General features: G+C 44.9%; 1 protein-coding gene across 1 annotated transcript in view; it reads right to left on the minus strand.

The window, feature by feature from the left end:
* The window catches only part of LOC125893477 (IgGFc-binding protein), a 40,824-nt gene that overhangs the window by 2,954 nt on the left and 18,248 nt on the right, over positions 1–19,622 (minus strand). Inside the window, exons 23-46 of the mRNA XM_049584184.1 lie at positions 18,704–19,254; positions 18,058–18,622; positions 17,169–17,368; positions 16,665–17,042; positions 16,310–16,581; positions 14,410–14,429; positions 14,237–14,284; positions 11,918–13,159; positions 10,724–11,079; positions 9,959–10,538; positions 9,270–9,868; positions 8,611–9,178; positions 7,302–7,567; positions 6,851–7,192; positions 6,095–6,668; positions 5,753–5,952; positions 4,588–4,729; positions 4,150–4,478; positions 3,437–4,028; positions 2,734–3,332; positions 1,771–2,338; positions 1,065–1,663; positions 404–971; positions 99–298 (exon numbers count right to left, since the gene is read on the minus strand). Coding sequence (XP_049440141.1) covers positions 99–298; positions 404–971; positions 1,065–1,663; positions 1,771–2,338; positions 2,734–3,332; positions 3,437–4,028; positions 4,150–4,478; positions 4,588–4,729; positions 5,753–5,952; positions 6,095–6,668; positions 6,851–7,192; positions 7,302–7,567; positions 8,611–9,178; positions 9,270–9,868; positions 9,959–10,538; positions 10,724–11,079; positions 11,918–13,159; positions 14,237–14,284; positions 14,410–14,429; positions 16,310–16,581; positions 16,665–17,042; positions 17,169–17,368; positions 18,058–18,622; positions 18,704–19,254 — 10,358 coding nt within the window. The remainder of the gene's footprint in view (positions 1–98; positions 299–403; positions 972–1,064; positions 1,664–1,770; positions 2,339–2,733; positions 3,333–3,436; positions 4,029–4,149; positions 4,479–4,587; positions 4,730–5,752; positions 5,953–6,094; positions 6,669–6,850; positions 7,193–7,301; positions 7,568–8,610; positions 9,179–9,269; positions 9,869–9,958; positions 10,539–10,723; positions 11,080–11,917; positions 13,160–14,236; positions 14,285–14,409; positions 14,430–16,309; positions 16,582–16,664; positions 17,043–17,168; positions 17,369–18,057; positions 18,623–18,703; positions 19,255–19,622) is intronic.

Below are 19,622 nucleotides of genomic sequence, written 5' to 3' on the forward strand. Positions count from 1 at the left end.
TCATGTATAAATGCTGTCATTTGTCATATGCTGACTGTTTTATTACCGACTGTGGCACAGTTACGGTGTATGACAACAAAGTAAAATCTCAGTTGTACCGTCAGATATCTGCCATTGAGCACACATCCACAGTTGTCCAAGGGAACACACTGGATGCCATCGAAAACAAAGCCGGCATCACATTCGCATCCTTCAAAGCAGCCTTCAGAACAAGTGAACGGGTAAATAAAGCTGGCACAGGTCCCACCACAGGTGTTGGCACACACCTCATAGTGACTGTGTGCAGGGCAGGAGGCAGCTGCAAGAGAAAAAGATGTTTTTAAGATTTTTTATGCACACCTGAAATATCAAACAGAAAAAAATAGACAATTCTTCAGCTAAAAAGCTGTTGCGTGTGACTCACGGCAGAAGGAGCCGCTCCTCCATGGCTGGATTTTCACTCCTTCGCTCTGGCAGGCCAAAGCATACGCCTGGACACTGTTGCACAGAGTGTCTTTGTCGCCACCCACCGCACAAACATCAAACACACAATGGGACACATATGCCGCTGGGTCGATTTTACTGTGGCAGGCTTTGAAAGGCCCATTAGGTGCGCTCATGATGCCACAGGAGTCGGCTCTCCCGTACAGGGCGGCCTTGGCCTGCTCACATACTGGACACTGGCCTCCACAGCCACCACACACATTGCCAGGCAGGTCCACCACCCATGCCTTCCCAAAGTCATCGACGTTGTTCGTTTTTCTGCCATTAGGAAGTATGAAGTCATCGCCGCCGTTCTTGTTGTAGTTGCCGCAAAGACCGCACATCTTACCCTGGTATGTGGAGGGCACGATCACCTCAACATAATAGACAGTGTCGTACAAGACTGTCAATCCAAAATCTGTCCGCACAACTACGTTGCGACCCTCCTGGGTGACCCTGAGACGCCCATCATCCAGGGAGAGAGGAAGATTTAGAAGTTCATCATCCACCTGGACAGAGGAGGAAGAACAACAGTGATTGTGAGGAAGTAAATAAACATGGACAAACGTAACTACACATGTGGATTTAAGTGTCAAACTCACAATGACTTTCCATGGCATCTTCTGCTGGATGTAAATGACATAACCGTAGACCGACACTGCAACCGACTTGGTGACAGCCACTTTGCCATTTCCATACTTCTCGTTCCCCTGAGTAACAGTGAATGGCGTGAGCCGGCCATTGTCGTCATTACAAACCTTGGCCAACACATAGACACAGGTGCCCTGGAAATCAAACCTCCGTCCATCAAAGGAAATGTAATGAGGGTCACCAGAAGCCACACACTTGCCCTGCCCCTCTGGGTGGCAGCCTTTCACTCCGTTTACAAGCTTACAGATCTCCCCTGCATGGCACTTGGCTTTTTGGCAAGACACCGCGCCGTTCTCTCCACAGACACATTGCTCCACACACTCGGTTTCAGGGTAGAAGACGTCTCCTCTCCTGTAGTAGTGGCCATCATAGGAGCAGCCACAGTCTTTGACAGGCACGCAGGTATCCCCGCTCAGCAGGTAGCCTTCGTCACACTCGCAGGCCTCTGTGCAGGCCCTGTGGCAGTTGACAAAGGAGGTTAAGCTGGCACAGGTGGTCGGGCAGCCCGTGGCACACAGGGTATAATGGCTGTTAGCTGGACACACCATTGCTGTGGGATAGGATGAGAAGAGAGGGAGAGAAACGAGGGAAAAGATAAGAGCTATATTGAAATAAGAGATCTGAAATATGAAAACAAAAACACAATGTCAAACTCACGACAGAAGTTATCTGTTCTCCAGGACTGGATGACGATTCCTTCGCTCTGACAGGCATAGACATAGATTCCTACGGCATCACAGATTGCTCCAGGGTGACCATGATAATGACAGGCATCATACACACAGTCCTCCAGGTAAGGAGCAGGGTCCACACGTTTGTGACAATCTCTGAAAGGCCCTGCTCTGTCAGCAATAATACCACAGTACTTCTCGGCTCGGTACACTTTCCTCTGGGAGTCTGAACAGGCCTGGCACCATGCCCCCTGGCAGACTGATGAGCAGCCTGGTACGAGGGCCACCTGCCAGCTCTCCCCCAGCATGTCTCCATTTTTGGCGATCTGGCCGTTCCGCATAGTCAGGTCATCCTGAGCTTTTCCATTGTAGTTGCCGCACAGACCGCAGACCGCATCCTGGTAGTTGCTGGGCAGAGTAACACTCACTGTGCTCCGCCAGTCAAAGGTCACGGTGATACCAGCAACTGTCTCCACTACAGCTGTCCAGCCGCTGAGAAACACGACCAGCTCATTATTGTAATCCAGCGGTAACGAAGCGAGCTGCCCATTGAGCTGGAGAGCAGAAAGTGAGGGAGGGAGGGAGAAATATTTTTAGGAGATTATAGATTTAATAATTCTGCGGTCCTTGCTAATCCATTCTAATGTGCAGTTAAATCTTAGTTTAATTAAGTCTGCCTGGATCAAAATTTTAATATGCAATTAAATATATATGCAGAAGAGCATGAGGGATGTCAGAATTAGCACAATGACAGAAGGCATTATCCTCCACACATTTGAATGAGGCTCAGCGTATCTGTGCTGTTTTTATTTTTAATACTGTAACTACATGTCCTATTTTTTCTCTCTCCAAAGATCCACATGAATACAAGTGACAAGATTACTCATTTAATCTTTTATCAAATCACCCATATGCTTCACATTATCCATACCTCCACATCCATACTTACCAAGACCTTGTGCGGGTATTCTCTGCTGATGGTGAGGGTGATGCCATATATGGTAAACGTGACAGTCCTTGTGTAGGACACGGCCTTACTTCCCCTGTGGTCGTTCTGCACAGTCACCTTGAACGGCACTAACCCGGGCCGCTCCGAGCACAGTCCCACCAGCTGATATACACATGTGCCCTGGAAGTCATACCTGCGGCCATCGAAACTGCGGTAGTGTGGGTCACCTGAGGCTGTGCATGTGGCGTGACTGATGGGTCGGCAGGCGCGCTCTCCGTCCACCACGGTGCATGTCTCCTTGGCAGAGCAGGAAGCCTCGCGGCATGTCACCATGCCCAGGGTCGTATCACACTCACATAGACGGCCGCAGGTCTCATCGTCCCAGAAGTGCTGGCCTGGCTTGTAGTAACGGCCCTGATAGGAGCAGCCACATGTTTTATCGGGCACACAGACACCAGCGCTGAGGACGTAACCCTTGTCACACACACAGGTCTCCACACAGGTGCCGGTACAGGCCTTCTTTTTCTCAGGGAATGGGCAGGATGGCTGACATGGGCTGGCACAGCCTTCATAGTGGCTGTGACGCTGACAGTTCATTGCTGGATGGAGATTAAATTTTAAAAATTTCAAGGCGTTAACCAAAAACTTAAATATTTGAAATCTTGAATTAAAATGGGCAAATGAGATTCTCATTAGTACTCACGGCAGCCAAACTTTTTCCTCCATCCTTGGATTATTATTCCTTCCTCACGACATTGCTCACTGTATGAGGCCAATGCCTGGCACAGCATCTTTTTGTCTCCCTTATTCAAACACATGTCATACACACAGCTGTTCATGAAGGCCTGGGGGTCCAATTTTGCATGACATTTCTTGAACACATTGTTGGTCTTGGCTACGAGGCCGCCGCAGAAAGCCTCGGTCTCATAGAGCTTACGCTGGTCACCGTCACAGGTAGGGCAGTTTTTCTTGCAGGTGTCCCAGCAAGGATGGTCCTTGTCCTGCTCAGGCGTTTGCCAGCTCTTGCCCCACTCTATCACTGAGGAGACAGCTTTGCCGGCTGGATTCTGGAGCTCGTCGCGGTTGTTGCCGTTGAAGTTACCACACAGACCGCAGACACTGCCGTAGTAGCTGCTGGGCAGCCTGATGACCAGCTCCCAGTTCCAGTCGAAGGACACGATCAGGCCAAAGCTTGTCTCCACCACTGCAGTGTGGCCACGCTGAAACACTGACACCTCACCCTCGCCCTCATCCTCAGACAGGTGTACAGGAAGATTCACCAGCTCTCCGTTCACCTGAAGGGAGTGGAACAGAACAATATAAATAAATAAATAAATAAATAAATATATATATATATATATATATACGCTGAAATACTAAAGATCAAACACATCAGATGAGAAACTAAAATCTTACCATGACTCGACCAACTTGGCTCTTGCGGATGGTGATGTTGTACCCGTACACAGACACATCTACCTCCCTGACATAAGAAACTGCCGTGTTTCCACGGTTATCATTTCTCTCAGTGACTGAGAAGGGCACCAGACCGTCCAGCTTCCCGCAGGTCTTGGAGATGACATATTTGCAGGTGCCCTGGAAGTCAAAGTTGTAACCATCAAATGTGTGGTAGTGGGGGTCGCCCCAGGCCCAGCATATGCCTGTGTACTCGGGGACGCACACGGCTTCACCCTTCTCAACATGGCACTTCTCTTTGACTCGACACTTGGCATCTTTGCAGGGATCTATAGGATATTAATAGAAAATTTGAAAATAAATTAAAACTGATTTAAACTTTACTGTATATTAGAGGTTAAAAATACTTAATACAAGTATACAGTATTTGTGTCTTGCCTGTGTTGTAGCACGCCCTGATTTCTTTCCTGACCATGCATTTGGTGCTTTTGGGGCAGGTATGGTCTTCACAGACGAGGCCTGTCTCTGGTTTGCAGGTGCACTTTGTCTTACAGTCTTCCTCATACACCACTTCACCAGGCTGGAGACACAGAGCAGGTTTAATTATACAGGGAGAACTAATACACATAAAAAAAAGCCATGTTAAAGAAGAGTTCAAATGATTTCATTCTTATTCCATTTTATAAAATAACCCCACAAATTTAGACAATCTGCTAATTAAGTCTCAGGAGACACCCTCAGTGCACTTATCTAAGATCAGACTGGCTCGTGTCCAAAACTGTGGAAAAAGCAAAGGCAATTTAATTGCCACGTCAGCATGAACGTTGCTATGGGTACCCGCTTAAAGGGACAATTCACCCAAAAATCAAAATACACATTTCTCCTCTTACTTGTCATGCTATTTATCAATCTAGATTGTTTTGGTGTGAGTTGCCAACTGTTGGACATCGGCTGTAGAAATGTCTGCCTTCTCTTAAATATAATGGATAGTGCCTGACTTGTGGTGCTCAAAGCGCCAAAAAAATAAATTTGAAAACTCAACAGCAATGTCTCTTTCCACAAATCATGACGCCGTTTCTCAAGATAATCCACAGACCTCACTGTGAAGAGTTTCATGTGGGAACTATTTTCTTCACATGTCCATCACCACGCAGAAGGAAGCGTGCATCTACTGCTAGCTTACCTAGCGCCACTGAAATAGCCATTGATGTTTACATGTTACGCTGTCACAAGCACGAGCCTCTAGTCTAGGAGTAAATGCACGCATCCTTGTGCTTGGTGATACGGTTGGCGGGTGTGGTTAGGTAGAAAGAAAATAGGTCCAACATGAAACTGCTTGAGTAAAGAGGTCATGATTTCTGGAAAGAGACATTGAGGTTGAGTTTTTGAAATGTTTTTTGGGGTTCTTTGAGCACCACAAGCCGAGTGTCATCTAATTCCATTTTATTTGAGAGAAGGCAGTTATCTACGTCCGATATATCCAACACTCATCAACTCACACCAAACTGCCCCTTTAAGTCACTTTGACACTAAAAAAGCTATCACTTATACACTACTGTGGATGGAATGGCTTTCATATACAGATGGCAGCGTTGCATTGTACCTTGTACGTTCTTCCATTGTCGTAACAGCCACACTCAGTCTCTCGAACACACCCATGTCCATCATATAAGAAGCCAGGATCACATTCACAGCCTTCTGTACAGCTGTCGGAGCACTTGACAATCTCTGAGAGGCCTGCGCAGGATGAGGAGCAGGGGTCTGCACACACCTCGTAGTGACTGTTGGCCGGGCATTTCATGGCTGAAATAAATAAGCACAAGACAGGAAGAACATGGATTAGAAAAGAGTTTGTTTTATATTTAACAAATACAGTGCCGACACAGTACGGCAGACGAGAATAAGAGGTTAAATTGGAGGAAAACAAAGTGAATTCATCACTTACGACAGAATGAAGACGTCCTCCAGTTTTTGACGTCCACTCCGGCCATGTGACAGTTGAACGCATAGGCTGCTACGCTGTTACACAGCACCTTCCCGTCACCGTCAGAAGCACACACATCAAACACGCAGTCCAAAAAGTAAGGCTGTGGGTCCAGTTTACTATGGCAGGCTGCAAAAGGACCTTTGGGTGCTGTCATAATACCGCAGTAAGTGGACTTTGAAAACACAGCCTTGCGAGCTGGGGGACAGTCAGGACAGTTGTTCCCCTCGCAGCCATTTCCACACCTCACATTCGGGATGTTGATCATCCATGATTTTCCAAACTGATTCACATTGTTGGTGAGCCGATGGTTGGGCATTTGGAAGTCATCTTTTTGGTTACCATTGAAGTTGCCACACAGGCCACAGACCTTGTCACGGTAATTACCAGGTACTGTGACCGTCACGTGATAGACCAGGTCATAAGTGACACGCAGCCCGAAATTTGTTTCAATAACATAGTGCATGCCTTCTTGGAAGACCAGCACTGCTCCATCCTTAAGATTCACAGGCACGTAGTTAAACACCCCATTTACCTAAAAGAAAAGGCACAAGTTGTATTAAAGAAAAAAAAGCACTGATGACAAGAATGTAAAATATTTTTGTCAAGCTAGTTTTACATCTATCAACCATCTGCCACTGCGTCACACAAGCAACAGATTTCTCTGTATTATAACTATAGAGAGTTGTCAAATGAAGACCAAGTGTTGATGCTCACCAGGACCCCAAACATGTTGTTCCTCATGATGAGAGTGTAGCCATAGACCTCCACAGCGACCAGCTTGGTGACAGACACCACTTTGTTGTTCATCATCTGGTTCCACTGCACGTTCTGTACCTGGACAGAGAAGGGCACCAGGTGGGTGCCTTCCAGCCCACAGCTCTTGGAGAGCGTGTAGGTGCAGGTGCCCTGGAAATCAAATGTCCGCCCATCAAAAGAGCGGTAATGGGGGTCACCAGAGGCGTGGCACACACCCTTACCAACAGGGTGACATTTCTGGACACCGTTCTCCACTTTACACTTCTCATTAGGGCCACATGTGAACTTCTTGCACTCAACCTGAGAAAAGAGTTGAGAAAAATATTTAATATCCAACAAATTAATTTCCATCCTGCAAGTTCACGCTGATCATGATCAAATCATTGTTGCCCACGTTAGTATCCATTACCTCTCCATCTTGTGCGCACTTGCACTCTTCCTGACACTTCCCATTGGGATAAAACACTTGGCCGATGCGGTAGTAGCGATCATTGTAGACGCAACCGCACTCTGAGAAGGGGACACAACGATCCCCGCTGAGGATGTACCCCTCATCACAGGCACAGCCCTCCTCACACTTGGCGTCGCAACCTTGAGGAGGGGTCAGACTCTGGCAAGTGGCGGGACAGCCAATCGCACATATTTCATAGTGGCTGTGGATGGAACATTTCACCGCTGTGCACAAGGGAGAATAAAAGACAATGTGAATGTCTAATTATAGTGTGGATCTCAAATGTAGACAGTGAGTACAAAGCAACATAAAATCTCAGATGAGGAAGAAACACATAGAAACAGGAGTGAGACTCACATTCACTCACTTTTTTCCAGTATCACTGTTATATTTTTCACACCAGTGTTTCTTAAGGAACCCTTTTTCTATCACTGAGTGAACTGATGACTAAGTGACATATTTTATAAATATTTCTATCAATGTTTAATGCATAACAATGACAGTAAAGAACTGATAAACTGTACATTTATCCCAAATAATAACGTTCTGTAGTCTCATTTAGCCACTTTTGAGCAACTGCCTTTTCTAAGACGCATAAAAGCTTCAAAATTCAGTGGGGTATTTACTGATGTATTTTATGTGGTAGAACAAAACATAAAAGTCTCTTAAGCTTGTGTTAACCACAGACCTTTTTTCAGACACCTAACCAAAAACTCATTAACAAAACCCACTGACTTCAAGACAAGGGGACCGGAAGTACTAAAACAATAACTAATTTCCGGGTTTTAGGACTCATTCCTGCAGCGCTCTATGGGCTTCTTTTTTTTTTGTTTTGACAAATTCAGTGTTTTCTTCTCCACGATGCCTGGCCATTGTTCTTTGAGCTTTTCGGCTGTTTTAACTGCGGACTTTTCAAACACAGGATGAGGCTGGTTAGCAGAGAGTGAAGGCTCTGTGAATACAGCTTGTGTTCAGGCTTTCACTGTGCCTTTATCCTGTGGGATTTTTTTGAGCTATATCCTGAATAACTTGGTTTTCTTTAGAAAAATGAATGAAATGCTGAGTTATAGGCCTACTGTATATTTTTAAATAGTTTTCTCACACTTCTTAAAATCAAGACTGCCTCATGATCCCCTGCGAGGCCTAGGTGACCCCAGGTGGGGTTGGGACCCCCAGGTTGGGAGCCAGTGTTCTACACTGCCACAGTAAATGATTCTCACTTTGCCTTTTGTGTAAATGTGTTTGTTAAAATGAATGATTTTCTCACCACAGAACTGTTTGGTTCTCCAGCTGTACACCTTGGCCCCCACAGCTTGGCAGGCAGATGTGTATGATGTAATAGCCTCACAAAGCACATCCTTTCTGCCCTTATACAAGCATACATCATAAACACAGTCCTCAAAGAAGCCAGCTGGGTCCACCTTGGCATGGCAGTCACGGAACGGCCCTTTGGGGTCTGTGATGATACCACAGAAATCTTTCTTTTCATACTGAACCTTCTCATTAATGTCACAATTAGGACACACCCCTTTACAGCCCTCCACACATCCTGGGATCTCTGCCACTCGCCAGCTGGTGCCAAAAGTGTCTGCTGAAACAGGTTTGTCGCCATTCTTTGGAATCAAGTCGTCCTGGGCTTTGCCGTTGTAGTTGCCACACAGGCCGCAAACGGCTCCCATGTAGGTGCTTGGCAGTGTTACATACACAGCGCTGTTCCAGTTGAAGGTGACTTTGAGGCCGAAGTTTGTAGTGACCACAGCTGACCAGCCGCTCTTATACACAGATATCTTTCCTTCATCCAGGGTGACGGGCAGGTTGACCAGCTCATTATTCACCTGGAAAGTAAAAGACAATTATAATTACATACAGTGACTTAATATTAGAAAGATTTAACTGTTTATTTACTAAACATGATGTAGTTCTTACCAAAATCAGGCCTTTGTGGGTCTTTGTAATGATAATGCTGATGGAGTCCACCTTGATCTCCACTAATTTGGTGTAGGAGACCACCTTGCTGCCCCGGTGATCATTCTGCACCAGCACCTCAAAGGGCGCTAAGTCTGGGTTCTTAGAGCAGAGTGCAACCAGCTGGTACACACATGTGCCCTGGAAGTCAAATTTCCTATTGTCAAAGGTCTTATAATGGGGGTCACCCGTGGCTTGGCAGGTGCTGTGGGAGACTGCCTGGCACTTTCTTATGCCCTCAACCACCTGGCACTGCTGCCCTGCCCCGCAGCCTTTATCGTGGCACTCCACGCGCCGGTTTCCAGCAAGGCATTTACACCTTCGCCGACAGCCCTGGTCACCCCAGAATGACTCCCCAGCGGGGATGCTTCGACCCTCATACACACAACCACATTTGGAGTTGGGCACACACTGACCTCCGCTCAAAACAAAGCCTTTGTTACAGGTGCAGGACTCCACACAGGGACGTCTGCATTTGGAGGGAGCATCAGGGTCGGAACAAGTGGCAGGACAGGCATTGCCGCAGAGCTCATAGTGGCTGTTAGCTGGACATTTAGCAGCTTTAGGAAGAAGAGAGAGTGTGATAAACATCAAGAACCACACAAAAAAAGTAAGTTCATTTTAGGATTTATTTAGTTGACATTACTTACGGCATTTTGCCCTCGTCCTCCAGTCTTGAACCTGGATCCCAGCAAGCTGGCAGGCTTCAGCGTAAGCCTCCAGCGCCCTGCAGAGGAAATGTCGAAGGCCGCCTCCCATGCATACGTCATATTTACAGTTCTCCAGGTATGCTTGTGGGTCAATGACGGAATGACATTTGTTGAATGGCCCATCAAGTACGAGTGTGATGAGCCCACAAAACGAGTCACCCTCCCACTTCTTCATCAGGCTGTGTTCACAGCGCTCACACCCACCCACACAGTCGTCTTTGCACAGAGCATTTTTAACCAGCCCTGGCACCTTCCAGCTGCTCCCGAAGGCCACAGTCCCACCTGCCTGGGTGCCGGACGGTGTGGTGAAATCATCATTGGGGTTGTTATTGAAGTTGCCACAGAGACCACATGTCTTACCAGCGTAAGTGGCGGACAGATCGACCTCGAGATAGTGTTCCCAGTCATAACGGACAGTCAGGCCAAAGTCAGTCTCAATGACCACAGAGCGACCGCTCTGAAACATGAGCAGTTTGCCGTTTTTCAAGGTCACAGGCAAACTCCACAGACTGTCGTCAATCTGCACATAAGAAAAAAGAAAATATATTATGAAGGTATTACAGTCATGATCTGTTGATTTAATATATGCATTTTAATATGTCACACCAAGACATGATTATAATATTCATAACAAATACAAGATAATATTTAAAATCCAGTAATTTGAAAGAATAACATTTTACTAATAAAAATAAGAAGCCTCACCCTCACACGACCTGTCTCAGACCGAGCGATTGCGATGGTGAAGCCATACACCTTCACTGTGACAAAGGCGACATACGACACCCTGAGGCTTCCCCTGTTCTCGTTTTGGGCGAGGACCTCAAAGGCAGGGAGCTTATCATCCTTCCCACAGTTTTTAGCGATGACATATGTACAGGTACCCATGAAGTTATAGTGGCGCCCGTCAAAGGTGCGGTAGTGGGGATCTCCCATGGCCCAGCAGACACCAGGTTTCTTTTCCACAGGCTTAGGGACACAAGAGGGATACCCACCCTTCATTTCACACACCTCACTGGGACTGCAAGTGATAGTGCTGCAGGACAAAGATCCACCACCACCTGGAAAATCATAAATAATATATTGTTAATGCTGACATCATTACAACTAATTAAAATTAATATCACTCTTAGAGGGATAGCTCAGATTTTCTGAATTGGAGTTGTATGAGGTATTTCTCCATATTCAGTGTATAACACACAACTGAAGATTGTGGGCACACCACCAGCCTGAAGAAGCAGACAGGAGTACAACCACTGAAGCGAAGCAATGTAATGCTGTGGATGGGGGCAGCAGCAAAACATGTTTTAACAACCTGATAAAAGCCCCAGTCCCAAAGTGCAGGCTATAATGAGAATATTTTTACTGCTTTACCCTGCCATCAGACACCCCTTTAGCGACAGGGAAGCTATTTATACTGCTGGTCTACCACTGTCATCGATCAGTTAGTTTGTCTGTCTTAGTGTGTGACTTTGGTAAATCTGAACAAACCATTTTAAATGCTAAAGTCACACAATAACACAAAAAAACTAACTGATTGAGGCAGCAGTAGACCAGCAGCTCCTGTGTTCAGAGATGTTAAATCACTGTTTTTCTCAATGGAGTCTGGCTTTGAAGAGAGCGATATAACGGCCTCAGTTTACCACTCCAAGTCTCTGTTTGATGGCAAGGTAAGTGGTGAAAATACTTTCAAACAGATATTAACCAGTACATTGCTTAGCTTTCATGCCAGTGCTCTTGCCTGCTTTTCCAAACTGGGGGCGTATTGACAGCTATCTACTGTAGGTAATACACTGACTATGGATAAGTGCCTCATAAAACTCCACTTTAATATGCTGTATATCATAACAGTATCTGCCTGAAACAGATTTTTTTTCGTAAACAGTTGTGCACCCTTACCTTGCTGTATACATTGTCCTGGGGCACCATAACCATTCATCTGGCTGACTCCTAAACTGTAGAGCGCAAAGAGGGAACCAGAGCTGGACACAGTGTGCCTATTGTTGCCAGGAGTCAGTTTGAAGGGCATCTGTACCCAAGAGTACTCAGTCCCTGCCACCTTTTTCCACTGGACATTACGGGGCAGGTTAGTACCATCAATACGCAGCTCTGCCATCGCACTGGTCTGTGCCACAATCAGGGCTTGGTTGTCAAAGCCTTCCAGGGCCTCTAGTGAGTAAGAGGAGCAGAGGCGGTCTGTGGGCAGGATTGTCATCAAGAAAGGGTCGTAGAATTGGAGCCAGCTCCGTGTGACGCCGTTGAAGAGGAGGAGGACCTGGATGCCATGATCAGCCTGGATGTACAGTGATTCAGGATTGTGGTAGTGGACCTCTATTATCTGGCTTTTGTCAAAAGTAAAATGCTGATCACGGTTGCCGTGTTTGACAGTGGCTTTGGTGGGCTGGGAGGCCTGGAGGAAGACGCTGTCATATCTCTTCTGAAAGCTCAGTGGAGGCACAATAAAGCTGATTCCCCACTTGCTGACTGGCAGCAGCTGCTCGTATACATGGTTACATTTGGAGAAGCGCCAGGTGCATGTGTGACCCGTGACAACCGCAACAGGGTGCTGGGATGTAACTCTGGTGCCAGAAAGTTCATATGTGCTCTGGAGCTGGACACTCTCATACGGCTGGAGATCTATCACCATTTGGTTGCCAGTCGCATAGACACGACCCTGGAACCTGATGGGGCTACGGGGGAAAATCTCCACTTTGGTGGGCTCTTTGCCGTTTGTCACAGAGAACTCTTTAAAGGAGCCATAGGGGGACCCAGCAGGCGTAAAGATGAAATATTCTGTACCCCATTCAGTGATTGGATACACCACAGAGGTGTCTGCCGTGTACTGCTTGTAGTTTAAGGAGGTTACAGTCACATCTGCTGAGGCTTCAATGCGCACCGTGTTGGGAGACTTCGTGCTGTCGTACATCTCAACACCAGTAGGGAGACTGATGGTGACCCCTTCTCCTGCACTTAGAGTTTTCTCTTGCTTGAAGTTTAAGGGAGGCACTTGCACTGTCACTTTAGCGTTGGCCTGAACAGCAGTGATGTATAGCTGAAAGCGAGGACTGTCGTAGTTGGGAGCATAATTCTGCATGAATGACAGGGCAAACTCCCTCCCTGCCCATCCAGCATTAGATGGACCTGACAGACAGGGTAAGGAGCAAGGAAACAGACAGAAAAACACATGTCAAAAGAAGACTTCTTTTCAAGTTTCCTAAAATGAAGTAGTCAGGTACAAAACTGTGCTTCACAAATCTTGTGTATGAAAAAAAAACATGTCAAGAAAAGCATTAGGAAATGAATGAGACTATTTGTGCCAAGGCAATCAAAGGATTCGCAGGCTGGCAATACAAAACTTGGCTTGAGACTTCTTGGATCGCATACACAGTACAAAGAAACAATATGACACCAAAGAGAGAGTGACTGAAAAAAATACCTTCATTTCAGCGTTAAAAAGCAGGGATGAATGCTACTCTATAATGGATGGATTGCTTTTTTCCTTGATAGCCATTGTGGGAGATTTAGACTGAGGAATAGTCACTTGACTGCTTCTCAGCAGCACTCAATAAGTCACTTGCGCAGACAATATAATTGCATAATGGAAATATTATCAATATCTGTGCCTTTGCTGTGAAAAGAACATTTTCTGGGCTCAGTCAGGGCCTGAGGGATTTAGATTACACTCCTGTTTCACCCATTCAGTATAATAGTTCCAACTCAATAGCAGCTGAAGGTAAATGCTATTCCCAACAAAAGCAAATTTCAATTTAGATGGCTATCCTTTATGTGCCGCTCTCTCGAATTCTTCACCTGTTTAACATTCTGCTTCATTCACACAAGCACCTGGTACAGCCGCCCAACAATGCTCTCCACTGATGGGGTTGACAACCTGGATAAATTGCTTCAAATTGAGCAATCACTTGGCTACAATGTCCTGCTGGTGAATTCTGAGCCAAGGTTTGTGGAATGCTGCTGTGATTGATTAATTGAGCGAAGGCAGGTTTAGTCAGATTTAATAGTTGTTAATGAAGAGCAGGATATTTGATAGATATTAAAGAATTAAAATTTACATTGCTACTACTGTGTTTGCTCAGTGTAACACAGCTTAAAATCATGAAAAAATTGTCAAGACAAGCACAGATACATCACATCGAAATGGAAATTTAAGTGGGTCCTGTGGCTGTTATAACAAATAAGAAAAACCAGAGTATTACTTACTGCTGAGTAAAGCCCCCAAAACACAAAGCAGCAACAGGGCACCCATGGCTAAAAGACAGAAATTATTGTTTTAGTTACAGAATGATGTCAAATTCACATTATTTAAATAATATAAATGCAATAATTTGACCAAAACATCCAACATAAAGAATCCTAAAATGAGCAGTGCTTACCTGCTAAGAGGCATGTACAGGGTGTTTTTTACAGTTCCATCCTTTTATACACTCTGATGGACAAAACACAACCAATGAAAAATTGTTTAACTCAACAGCTATGGCTTAGAAAAAACAATACCCTTCCTCTAAAACAAATTAAGGCAGAACCTGGCAACGCTGTATGTTGACATAGGTGTGAAGTCCAATACCAAATACATACAGGAGGTGAATCATTCACCTTTCATGTTAGACATGCTCATCCTAGCTTTATTACCAGGAATCTGATCAGGATTTCTACAGAAGATAAGCATTTGTGGGTATGTGTGACATTGAATGCTGTATTTGAGGATTAGCAATTCAAACAACCTGGACTGTCTTCTTTGGAAACCTATGTCATCTCCTTTTCTCGTCACTGGAAAATTTTAAATTTAAAAAATGCATTTGGATAATTTGCCATTACATTAATCATGCAATTATTTGTGTTTTTAGTCAAGTTTTTTTTTCCATTTTTAATAAACAGTAAATCCAGTCCCGCTGGATGCATACCACCAGGTAGATTTAGGTCAATTTGTTTATTTGCCCACATTCAGCTGTTTTGTATATTCTGGTGTAACCAAATAATATTATCCATTTTACAGTGGGCAAGGCAAGAATATGATAAGACAAAAATCAACTTATCTTCAAAGTTACCCAAGAGTCTCTGAGCTGACATGCAGCAGTCTAGTTTCATAATAGGGGCTGGGTTTTGAAGAATATGAAAACATGAATCATTTTTTGTGATTTTTTTTCTTTATGTATTTAAATATGTATTCATGTCTTAATTTTTTCATATTTGCTGTGTGTGAATCAAATTGAGCTTACATGGTATGACATTTGCTATATAAATAAAGACTGATGATTTATGTCTCACATCACAGAAGATATGCATTTCAAAGTGTTGGTTTCTTCTGGTAAGGACATGGATTTTCTCAAGACTTTACAGCGCAAAAAAAAAAAACAAAAACAAAAAAAAAACTTTCCTTAAAAATGTGACATGATCATTTCCTCTCTAAACTCTTGCTTTTCATTCAGAATGCCCTCCTGTCAGTGTTCTATATTGTTTACCAGTTTGAGAACAAACTCAGTAATCACACAACCTACTGTGCATCATATTGATAGCATATAAACCCTACTCAGTGCACAAATCACAATTTCTGCCCATGTTTATATTGTGTCCTTTAAGCCAATGCATGCTTGTAAACAAAGACATGTCCCCTTGTAACGCTTGCAAAATGGGTGGATAATCCTATGGAACTGATCGATCAAATCTTAATTAAACAAACATTTCTGCGGTGTGGCAGGAGTTGGGCTTAACGGGCGGTTTCTGTTGGTTTTGTGTGTCACCCAAGGCATAACAGCACACAGTGGAGGGTGCTACAATCACTCATGATAGAGGGAAAGTAAATACAACTTAGCCCTAAAAGTTTGCATTAGATTATGAAAAAACCCTCAAATATTTAATTACTTTTCATTTGGTCAGAAGCCCTTGGGCAGGGCAACAGTAAGCCTGGTTTAGTTACTGTACACATTGTGGATTTAGATAAAGGTGTGCCCTCATTGCTTTTTTTTTTATTGGATCCTAATCAACGTTGGCCAGAGATGACCTTATTTAAAAAAGGTGTGTGGGCCTGACTGATAAGGGTGCTGCCAGCAGGAGAAGGGCATGCCAGAGAGTTTAAATGACAGACTATGCAAAGTTGTTTAAACTGTTTTTGTATTTAAAAACATACAACAACACATCTTTTACATTAAAACGATCATCATCATCCAGTGAAGCCGCTGTAAAGAGAAAATATTCATTATTGAATTAATTTTCAAGCATATAAATGTAATTAGTCGATGCACGTGCAGTACTAGTGTTGTGAAGGACATCACTTACCAGCCAGGAAAGTCAGGGAGAACCCATGACCTGACTGAACTGTGTGAGTGGAGGTCATTAAGGTTTCCACAGAGACCACACAATTTCCCTGAGTACCAGAGAGGGACCTTGACTGTCACCATGGTAACACCAATCTCTATCTCCAGCTCTGACTCCAAACCAGTGTCTCTCCTCAAAATCACTGTGACCTCTGACTTGTCCTGGCTCACACCAGAGGACAGGGACACCCCTGATGGCAAGATGTGAGGGAGGGGCACGAAGTGTCCATCCACCTGTGGGGTGCAACAGTGAGTTATTGAGGACAGACAGTTTCAAAGTAGGTTTCTGGTCATGAAAATTCTAAGAGAAGTTATACCTTCACTGCTCCTTCCTGTATAGTTAATGATGCTCCATGCAGGAGGATCTGAAACACAGTGACCAGCCTGGAAGAGCTGCCATCACAAGGTCCATGGTAAGAGATCAGGCTGAACCAGTGCACACTTGCCTCGTCACAGAGGGACATCAGACTGTAAGATAACCGAGGTTCCAAGCTCAGCTGCTGCCCACTGAATGTGGAGACCTGGAGGCTGCCCCTGAGCTCACAAACTTCAGGTCTGTCATGACAACCCCACGAACCATTTCTCAGAGCACACTGCTGCCCCACACTGCACTCTGCCTCCTCACATATCACCCCACCCAAAGGGTGGCACCAGCATCTCTGGGTGCAGTCCTCAGTGTACAACTGTTCATCCAGCTGAGGAGGAGGAGGAAAACTAATTATGCAGTTGCCGAAATCCTCCATGTGGGCTTTAATTACTGATAATAACATACCTGGGAACGTGCATAGCATTTACTGTCTGTATTTAGCAGATATATTTACCTTGATATATACATCACGATGAACACACCCACACTGACTGTAAGGTACGCACTCGTCCCCATCAAACACATTTCCATTGTGGCACTCGCAGCCTTCTGAACAGCCAGTTGCTGGAGAGCCAGGCCGGAGCAGAGCGGGGCATGAGTTGGAGCTGGAGTCAACACACTTCCTGGGGCTACTGCGGTCAGGACACTGGAGAGCTGGTGGTAGGAAATGTGAATCATTTAGGCCTAGTTCACATGTACATGGGTATTTTCAGGCAAAAAATTCCTGTCCACACAGGTACCACAATAAAAAAAACTCCATCTAAATGAAAATTCAAAGCACAATTTAAGCACTGTTGAGAGCAAGCCAAACAAACAGGCAGCAATATAACCCTAAAGCCACACACACACAAAAAAAAAAAAAAAAAAAAAAAAAAAAATGCTGGTCTATCAGAAACCTAAAAAAGCTATTACCTGGAGCAGTGACCTCTGTAGTGCATTCAGACACCTCTGTTTCTCAGTATAGTGAAGGAGTAACTGCACATTTATGTGTGAAGATGTAATAAGTCTTATTAACCAGCACTATCTTTGGTCACATCCAGCACTGCAGGACATGTAGCCTCATGTGTGACCCCTCACAAAAGAGAATTGTGTACACTCTGACATCTTAAGCCAAAAACTCACTTTTCCCTGTCTCCACTGAAAATAAGAGTTTCTAAAAATCCTCACCCTTGACAGAGTTCTACAAAGGATCTATTATCAGTGACTTACAATGCAGTTTATGTGTAGATGAAAGGCAGAAACACACAGAAAAGGCTGTTTTAAAATACACCCATGTATGTGTGGACAAGACCTGAGAGTGGAGCACATACTCATTTAAACAGCAGTCAAAATCATTTACTTACCACATGGAGTGTTCTCTCTCCATGACCCCACTGGTATCCCTTTACTCTGGCAGGCTGCAGAATATGCTTCTAGTGCTAGACATGCAGCCACATGCCCTGCTGCCCCGGCACAAAGTGCCCTGTTGCACATGAGTGTGTAAATATCTCGCTCCACATCACTGTTCCAGCAGTGGTGGAATTCAATATTATTGATCAACATGATATCACAGACCATGCTGTCGCGTGGGGACAGCCTACACTCCTCACACTCTCTCCCACAAGTGTCAGTGCAGTGCTCTTCAGGAGCTGCTGCTGCTGCTGCCGCCCAGCTGTGCAGGAGCTCTGCAAAGCTTTTTGCAATGTGGCCGTTCCTCATTTCCATGTCGTCATACTTGTCCCCATTGAAGTTCCCACAGAGGCCTGAAGCTGTGATGTCATAAACCTGTGGTACAGTCAACCTGAGGTAATGGTTGGAGGACATGTCAATCCCCACCCCGGATGGTGTGATGATAACCAGTCGGTTGCCATCTTGATAAGCTTTTAGTTGTCCGTTGTCGAAAGGCACTCCATGTTCTTCTCTGTTCACCTGTAAGCACAGAAACCAGTTAAGGCTGCAAATATTTTATGAAACTTACCTTTAATAAATAAATGGATACAGATTGCTTACTTGTATTTTCCACAGAGTTTCAGGATCAATGGACACCTCTACTGAATGCAAATTAAATACCACTCTGCTGATTGTGAAAATGCCAGTCATGTCCTTTTTAAAGCTAAGCAGCAGAGTATAGTCATGCAAGGCTTTAGATGAGAGGGCTGATACAATATAGGTGCAAGCTCCATGGTGAGGCAGAATAATACCATCAAAAGTGATGTAGCCAAAGCCAGCAAACACTTGGCACACCCCATACTGCACGGCAAGGCCATCCTTTACTGAACAGCTTTCCACAGGGCCGCAGGTCACCCTTCCCCCTTTGCAGTCACACTTTTGGCAGCTCTTCTCAGAGTAGAAGTGGCCAGCAGGGCGATACTCCCCCTCATGCATGCAGCCACAGTCAGAAACCAGCACACACTGGCCATCACTCAGGACGTAGCCAGGGTCACACTGGCAGCCCTCTTCACAACCTCCACTACAGTCTGCAGGGGAGGACAGTCCGAGGCACGCAACAGGGCATCGAGGTCCACACAGCTCATAGTGGCTATTCTTAGGGCATGACATACCTGGAGGGAGAGACGGTACGTAAGTCTTAAATGTCACAGAATCATGACGTTTGACAATGACACATCTCATTCTACTTGAGTATAATTAACATCCAACAGAATTTTCTTCTACCTTTGTCACACATAAGCTCATCCACATGCTCTTAACACTCAACCCACTGACTTATGTAGTGTAAATGTGTGTAAATGAGTGCAACGGCTCAAAATGTTAAATACAGCATAGAGGAAACATTGTGAGCTGAATACTTTCTGTGGCCACTTAGGACTGAAATATTTGGTTGCCTTCCATTAAATAGAAAAAAACAGTATTGCTGTAGGGTCAAAACATAAATAACTGACACATTAAAAGTTATGTCAAATAAATCAAC

The sequence above is a fragment of the Epinephelus fuscoguttatus genome, linkage group LG8 (genome assembly GCF_011397635.1).
Source record: "Epinephelus fuscoguttatus linkage group LG8, E.fuscoguttatus.final_Chr_v1".
Lineage (NCBI taxonomy): Eukaryota > Metazoa > Chordata > Actinopteri > Perciformes > Serranidae > Epinephelus > Epinephelus fuscoguttatus.